Source organism: Garra rufa, chromosome 12 (genome assembly GCF_049309525.1).
Source record: "Garra rufa chromosome 12, GarRuf1.0, whole genome shotgun sequence".
NCBI lineage: Eukaryota > Metazoa > Chordata > Actinopteri > Cypriniformes > Cyprinidae > Garra > Garra rufa.
Window position 1 is genome coordinate 22391771 of NC_133372.1, and position 8412 is coordinate 22400182.

Here is an 8412-nt window from a genome sequence, read left to right on the forward strand (position 1 = left end):
CACACACTTCTCTGAGGCTGGCTGTTGAGGTCTGGACTGCAACCGAAGCTTGTGAATGAGGGGCAAAGACTCTTGGATCTTTTTTCTGCTTCTGTCTCCCTTTCCTTCACCCTCATATTTTCCAGTTACGCCACATCCAGTAGCTTCTCCACCCTTCCATGTTTTTATGTCTGTAACATTTTTTTCCTCTTTATTTGTCCATCAGTAACTGCCTCTTTGAATATAACCGAATGAATTTATGAACATTTTCATGGATGCTTTGTTTCTTCTAACATTTCTTTTCTACAGATTTGAAGAATTTTCAATCTGTCTTTCTTTCCTCACTTAGGGATTGAAAGCTAACTTTCTAACACATATTATGTCTTCTGTTCTTCTTTTCTTTTTCTCCTTGTTGCCCTTTTCATCTTCATCACTTTCTCTCCACCACGTTATCTGTCCTTCTTTCTGTTTGCATCTTTTCTTGTGCTTGTGCGTTGTTTGCCTGCCTGCTTGCCTGCCTGCTCTCAGTATTCAGTTCTCCAGCCGTGTCTCCAGAGCTTCCCCCTCGGTACCTGCTCGGTCAGGGCCAGAGACCCAACACCATCACTCATGTGTGCTGGTATCGAAACCAGAACCTTTCTCTCAGTGACTATCTCCGCATGAACCAGGTACCAATGAGGTCAAAGCCCCTACAATAACAGTCACCCTAGAGATTTGAAGACCTTCAAAAAACAAATGAAAATTCTGTCATTAATTACTCACCCTTATGTTGTTCCAAACCTGTAAGATCTTCTGAACACATATTAAAATATTTTTAATGAAATCTGAGAGCTTTCTGACCCTGCATAGACAGCAATGCAGCTACTACGTTCAAGGCCCAGAAAGGTAGTTAGGACATTGTTAAAATAGTCCATATAATACCTGTTTAAATAGCGTACAAGCTCTGCCAAAGAAATTGAGACTTTTCTATTATGATTTCTATGATTGCTCATATGGAAAATTGGTACTCTCTTCTTTAGCTTATTTTTTTCAATTTTCAGTTTTGTACATCTGTAAATTTCATTCAGCTCTAATCCAGCACTAATGGTTCTTTTGTGAATGAGGGGTTCTTGCTGTGTTGTTGCGGTTGAATGTTCAACTTCCTGTCACCCTCCATTACAGAACCAGCTGTCTGGTTACCTCCTAAGGAAGTTCAAGAACAGCAACGGCTGGCAGAAACTCTGGGTCGTCTTTACCAACTTCTGCCTGTTCTTCTATAAGACACACCAGGTACTGGAATAACTCCAACGCTCTGGTTTGATGCATTTGATGTTCATTCTGAAAGATTAAACTTCCTGTAGGAGGTTTAAAGGTCTGTATAATTTATAATTAATTGTTGGTTTTGTTCCAGGATGACTTCCCTCTGGCCAGTCTGCCGTTGCTAGGTTACACAGTCAGCACCCCAGGGGAATCCGATAGCATCCATAAGGAGTATGTCTTCAAGCTGCAGTTCAAATCCCATGTTTACTTCTTCAGGGCAGAAAGCGAGTATACATTTGAAAGGTATGTTGTTGTTGTTGTTGTTGTTGTTGTTTTTTTCTGTTTTATTATTTTTTGTATAATTTTATTTTAATTAAAAAAAATGTATATATTATATTTATATGTATATTTATATATACTTTTATTATACATTTATATTTATTATTGTGGTTTTGATTATTTGTTTCATATTAATTACAAGTACATTTGAATCAAATACATTTGAAAGGTATGGTTTTTATAAAAAAAAAATATTTGATATGTGTGTATGTTATATGTTTAATTTTATATTTTATATAACGACATAATATCTCATTATTATGAAAAAAGATGTCGTTCTAATAAGATAAAGATGTTATTTTAACGACATATCTCGTTTTTACGAGAAGACATGTTTTAACAAGATAAAGATGTAATTTTACCGACATAACATCTCGTTATTAGGAGAAAAGATGTCTTTTCTCATTAAAATTACATATCATCTGGTTATTACAAGAAAAGATGTTCCAACGATTAAGATGTCTTTTCTCGTTAAAACAACATAACATCTTAGTACTATGAGAAAATGTTGTTCTAATGAGAAAAAGGTGTCATTTTAACATAACATCTCGTTATAATGAGAAAAGATGTTCTAACAAGGTAAAGATGTCTTTTTAACAAAATCTTATGAGAAAATATATCGTTCTAATGAGATAAAGATGTTATTTTAACGACATAACATCTCGTTATTTACGAGAAAATATGTCGTTCTAACAAGATAAAAATGTAATTTTAACGACAACATCTCATTATTACGAGAAAAGATGTTCTAATGAGAGAAAGATGTTATTTTAACAACATAATATCTCAATGTCTTTTCTCATTGAAGTGACATCTCGTTATTACGAGAAAATATGTTTTAACGAGATAAATGTTATTATGAGAAAAGATGTCATACTAACAAGATAAAGATGTAATTTTAACGACATATCTTGTTATTACGAGAAAGGATGTCTTTTCTCGTTAAAACAACATAACATCTCATTATTATGAGAAAAATGTCGTTCTAACAAGATAAAGGTGTCATTTTAACTACACAACATCTCATTATTACGAGAAAAGATGTCTTGTCTCATTAAAATGATATCTTTTCTCATTAAAATGACATAACATCTCGTTATTACGAGAAAAGATGTCGGACTAACGAGATAAAAACTGTAATTTAATGGCATAACATCTCGTTATTACAAGAAAAGATGTCGGACTAACGAGATAAAGATGTCATTTTAACGACATATCTTGTTATTACGAGAAATGATGTCTATTCTCGTTAAAACAACAACATCTCGTTATTACGAGAAAATATGTCTTTTCTTGTTTAAACGACATAATATCTTGTTATTATGAGAAAATATGTAGTTCTAACGAGGTGTAATTTTAACGACATCTCGTTATTACAAGAAAAGATGTTCTAACAAGATAAAGATGTAATTTTAACAATACAACATCTCGTTATTACAAGAAAAGATGTTCTAACTAGATAAAGATGTCATTTTAACCACGTAACATCTCGTTATTTACGAGAAAATATGTCGTTCTAACAAGATAAAAATGTAATTTTAACGACAACATCTCATTATTACGAGAAAGATGTTGTTCTAATGAGAGAAATTTGTTATTTTGACAACATAATATCTCAATGTCTTTTCTCATTGAAGTGACATCTCGTTATTACGAGAAAATATGTTTTAACGAGATAAATGTTATTATGAGAAAAGATGTCATACTAACAAGATAAATTTAATTTTAACGACATATCTTGTTATTACGAGAAAGGATGTCTTTTCTCGTTAAAACAACACAACATCTCATTATTATGAGAAAAATGTCGTTCTAACGAGATAAAGGTGTCATTTTAACTACACAACATCTTGTTATTACGAGAAAAGATGTCTTGTCTCATTAAAATGATATCTTTTCTCATTAAAATGACATAACATCTCGTTATTACGAGAAAAGATGTCGGACTAACGAGATAAAAACTGTAATTTAATGGCATAACATCTCGTTATTACAAGAAAAGATGTCGGACTAACGAGATAAAGATGTCATTTTAACGACATATCTTGTTATTACGAGAAATGATGTCTATTCTCGTTAAAACAACAACATCTCGTTATTACGAGAAAATATGTCTTTTCTTGTTTAAACGACATAATATCTTGTTATTATGAGAAAATATGTAGTTCTAACGAGGTGTAATTTTAACGACATCTCGTTATTACAAGAAAAGATGTTCTAACAAGATAAAGATGTAATTTTAACAATACAACATCTCGTTATTACAAGAAAAGATGTTCTAACTAGATAAAGATGTCATTTTAACCACGTAACATCTCGTTATTTACGAGAAAATATGTCGTTCTAACAAGATAAAAATGTAATTTTAACGACAACATCTCATTATTACGAGAAAGATGTTGTTCTAATGAGAGAAATTTGTTATTTTGACAACATAATATCTCAATGTCTTTTCTCATTGAAGTGACATCTCGTTATTACGAGAAAATATGTTTTAACGAGATAAATGTTATTATGAGAAAAGATGTCATACTAACAAGATAAATTTAATTTTAACGACATATCTTGTTATTACGAGAAAGGATGTCTTTTCTCGTTAAAACAACACAACATCTCATTATTATGAGAAAAATGTCGTTCTAACGAGATAAAGGTGTCATTTTAACTACACAACATCTTGTTATTACGAGAAAAGATGTCTTGTCTCATTAAAATGATATCTTTTCTCATTAAAATGACATATCTCGTTATTACGAGAAAAGATGTCGGACTAACGAGATAAACACTGTAATTTAACGGCATAACATCTCGTTATTACAAGAAAAGATGTCGGACTAACGAGATAAAGATGTCAATTTAACGACATATCTTGTTATTACGAGAAATGATGTCTATTCTCGTTAAAACAACATAACATCTTGTTATTACGAGAAAATATGTCTTTTCTTGTTTAAACGACATAATATCTTGTTATTATGAGAAAATATGTAGTTCTAACGAGGTGTAATTTTAACGACATCTCGTTATTACAAGAAAAGATGTTCTAACAAGATAAAGATGTAATTTTAACGACATATCTTGTTATTACGAGAAAGGATGTCTTTTCTCGTTAAAACAACATAACATCTCATTATTATGAGAAAAATGTCGTTCTAACGAGATAAAGGTGTCATTTTAACTACACAACATCTCGTTATTACGAGAAAAGATGTCTTGTCTCATTAAAATGATATCTTTTCTCATTAAAATGACATATCTCGTTATTACGAGAAAAGATGTCGGACTAACGAGATAAACACTGTAATTTAACGGCATAACATCTCGTTATTACGAGAAAAGATGTCGGACTAACGAGATAAACACTGTAATTTAATGGCATAACATCTCGTTATTACAAGAAAAGATGTCGGACTAACGAGATAAAGATGTCATTTTAACGACATATCTTGTTATTACGAGAAATGATGTCTATTCTCGTTAAAACAACATAACATCTCGTTATTACGAGAAAATATGTCTTTTCTTGTTTAAACGACATAATATCTTGTTATTATGAGAAAATATGTTGTTCTAACGAGGTGTAATTTTAACGACATCTCGTTATTACAAGAAAAGATGTTCTAATTAGATAAAGATGTCATTTTAACGAGATAAAGATGTCATTTTAACAACATAACATCTCGTTATTACAAGAAAATGTGTTCTAACGAGATAAAGATGTTATTTAACGACATATCTCGTTATTACGAGAAAAAATGTATTTTCTCGTTAAAATAACAATATCTCATTATTACAAGAAAAGATGTTGTTCTAACACGATAAAGATGTATTTCTAATGACATAACATCTCGTTTTTATGGGAAAAGATGTCTTTTCTCGTTAAGCGACATCTCGTTATTACAATAAAAGATGTCGTTCTAGTGAGTTAAAGATGTCATTTTAATGACATAACATCTCGTTTTAACATCACATTTTTACAACATAACATCTTATTACGACATAATTTAGTGGTAAAAATGTGTAGCAGCGATGTGTTACTGTATAAATGCCTTTTGAGCCTTTTACTTTGAATAAAAGTATTCATTTCTTTTGCAAAACTATGTCATCATACAGTTCAATACAAATTATACACAATCCTTGAGTTTTTTTTTTTTTAATAATCATGCTAAAGTAACAACCATAGTTATTGATTATTAATAAAAGAGAGATGAAGTGCATATTTGATATGCTAAAACATGCTGGGATGTGTGTGCAGATGGATGGAGGTGATCAAAAGTGCAGCGAGCTCCGCGGGACGCATGAGTCTGCTTGTACCCAAAGGCCCGGCAGAGATGAACGGGGGAAGCTGAGTGTGTCAGACTGATCTCCTGGAGCTGAGGGCTGGGCCCACTGTCTGCCAGGACCTTACACAGCATCATTTTATCCTTTCTGATTTGTGGCTCTGAGAAGCATCACCATAATAACTTGATTCTTGACTCTGGACTGTTCTGCTTGCTGGGAGTTTGAGCTGCTTATTGAAACCTCGGACTGAAGAAGTTTCAGCGCTCTGTAATTCTCTCCCACCATTTCTCTCTTTTCCTCTCGCTAATGAAACAAACGTGGACGTCTTGCTTTTTTAGAACCACATTAGACTGAAAGAATTTCTTCTAGAAACACACTAGACTGAATTAAGTTATGTTTAATTGTTTTGTTTTTTTACTTCTGGATCCAGAGATAATCTCGCTAAGGTTACACTTATTGCTGTATTCAGGTTTTAAGGTCTTTGCTAAGATCATTAGGACGGTATTGTCACTCCAGTTTCTTCAGTAGAAATCTAGACCCACAGGACCACAAAAATGTCTTCCGTTATTTGTCCTGGGACAGCATGACTGAATACTACTGAATGGAGTGTTGACAAACAGATGGTTTATATTAAGTCCAGCTGGTGCAGTAAGTGAGATGAAGGACTTGCGCTGTAAAATGTGTCTCGCTGATTTAGAAACAACATAACATTGGTCAGAGAGCATGTTTACAGAGCGTAGCTTATAAACTGGAGTTGTATGACCGCCTTCGCCCCTTTAAAGGGCTGAGGGTGAGATGTTGGTACTGAAAGGGATTGGAAAGAAATAGAAAGGTTATTTTGACGACGAGGCGGCTGAACTGGCTTGTACAGTATGTGCTGTCCTCTTCCAGCGTAGGTTAAGGCATGTCTTGAAAGTCATTATAAAGTGACTGTTACTATTTAGAGGATTTTTGTTCTGATCGTTGATTTTTTGATCTCACAGCATTGATTTTGTTTGAATCTGAAACTAATCAGATATTTATTTTAAAGACTGACCAAAAATGTTTGCTAACCAAACTAGATGTAACGTTTAAGTAATGTATTCACAATTGTCACTAGTTTTGATTTTTGGGATACTTGACAGATAATAAGCTCCCCGTAAGGGGGAAGAGGGTCACCCATAGTGCACTTTTATTTCGGTTTCTGCCACACAGGGAAGAGGAAATGGTTCTGGTGAAGTTCAAGTTGAAGTTAAAACAACAAAATGCGTGTTTCCGGTCAGCCACTAAATCCTAAAATTTAAACTAGGATCAAAGACCTAAAATCGTTTTATTATACTGTATATGTGATTTTTTTTTAAGCATATTAATTGATTTACAAGTTCTTTCCCTATGATTTATTGATCAACAAACATTTTTTCTTTTTTACTACCAATATTTTTTGCGAGGCATATCTCACTATATATATATATGTTACGGTCTCGTTTTGTTGGAAGGCCAGTTGAGTTTTTGTTGTTTTAGTAGCATGATGAAGTTCCACAGCATGTGTGACAGTGTTATGTTTACTTTTTGAAGACAGATCTGTACGAAATCTGATTTGGGAGACTTTTTTGCATCTTTTTGGATTATTGGTTGTATTTATAAGGCTTCTGGCTTTGTCCGTTCAACATGCTGTACAGGGTCCAACCAAAGACCTGAAGAAGTCTAGCATAAGGGATAGTTCACCCAAAAATGAAAATCCACCATTAGTTACTCACCCTCACGTCCTTCCAAACCCGTAAAGACCTTTGTTCATCTTCAAAATACAAATTAAGATATTTTTGATGAAATCTGAGAGCTTTCTGACCCTGCACAGACAGAAATTGTTGAAAAAAGTTATTTTTGTTTTCTTTACGATGCACAGAAAGTGTTCTTGTAGCGTCGTAAAATTACGGTTGAACCATTGATGTCACTTTGACTATTTAACAATGTTCTTTCTACCTTTCTTGAACGTGGCAGTTGTATTGCTGTCTATGTAGCGCTCAGATTTCGTCAATAATATCTTTCCAAAAATGAATGAAGGTCTTATAAGTTTGGAACAACATGAGGGTGAGTAATTGACAGAATTCTCATTTTTTGGTGAACTATCCCTTAAAACACATTAAGCAGTGTTGCTTTGTGTACTTAACAGTAAACTGTATGCAGCTATCATCTCAACGTGAGCTCAGCTAGTCTGATGTGTTTCGAATCCCTCTTAATTCACTAATGCACTGTGTGGGCTCATGGTCTCCACCCATTTTTGTACATTTTATGCAAGGACTGGAATCACTTACTTCCTCTTTTTCTGTATTTGGCAATAAGAGGGATGGATGGATGAACGGTTCTTTTCCATCCCGGATTGCTAAGCACGAGAAAAGGGAGTTTACTCAAAGACCTCAGTTTCCTGTCTCGTTCAGAGAGGCACTAAACTGGGTTTTGATGAAAACGCTTCTCTCCAGCTTTACTATTTATTTTGTGTAGCATGTTGCTGAGGCATTGCTCCTGTACACACCGCATGTAGTAAGTTTCATGTTATGACATTGAAGGGATATCAAATAAAACTGAACTGTGTAAACA

The 8412-nt window shown here is 33.5% G+C and overlaps 1 protein-coding gene across 1 annotated transcript in view; it reads left to right on the forward strand.

Annotated features, from left to right (window-relative positions):
* farp2 (FERM, RhoGEF and pleckstrin domain protein 2) overlaps positions 1 to 8412 on the forward strand; it is a 71728-nt gene extending 63316 nt beyond the window's left edge. Inside the window, exons 22-25 of the mRNA XM_073852535.1 lie at positions 515 to 647; positions 1141 to 1248; positions 1370 to 1521; positions 5813 to 8412. Of these exons, the coding sequence (XP_073708636.1) occupies positions 515 to 647; positions 1141 to 1248; positions 1370 to 1521; positions 5813 to 5906 (487 nt within the window). The 3' untranslated portion in view covers positions 5907 to 8412. The remainder of the gene's footprint in view (positions 1 to 514; positions 648 to 1140; positions 1249 to 1369; positions 1522 to 5812) is intronic.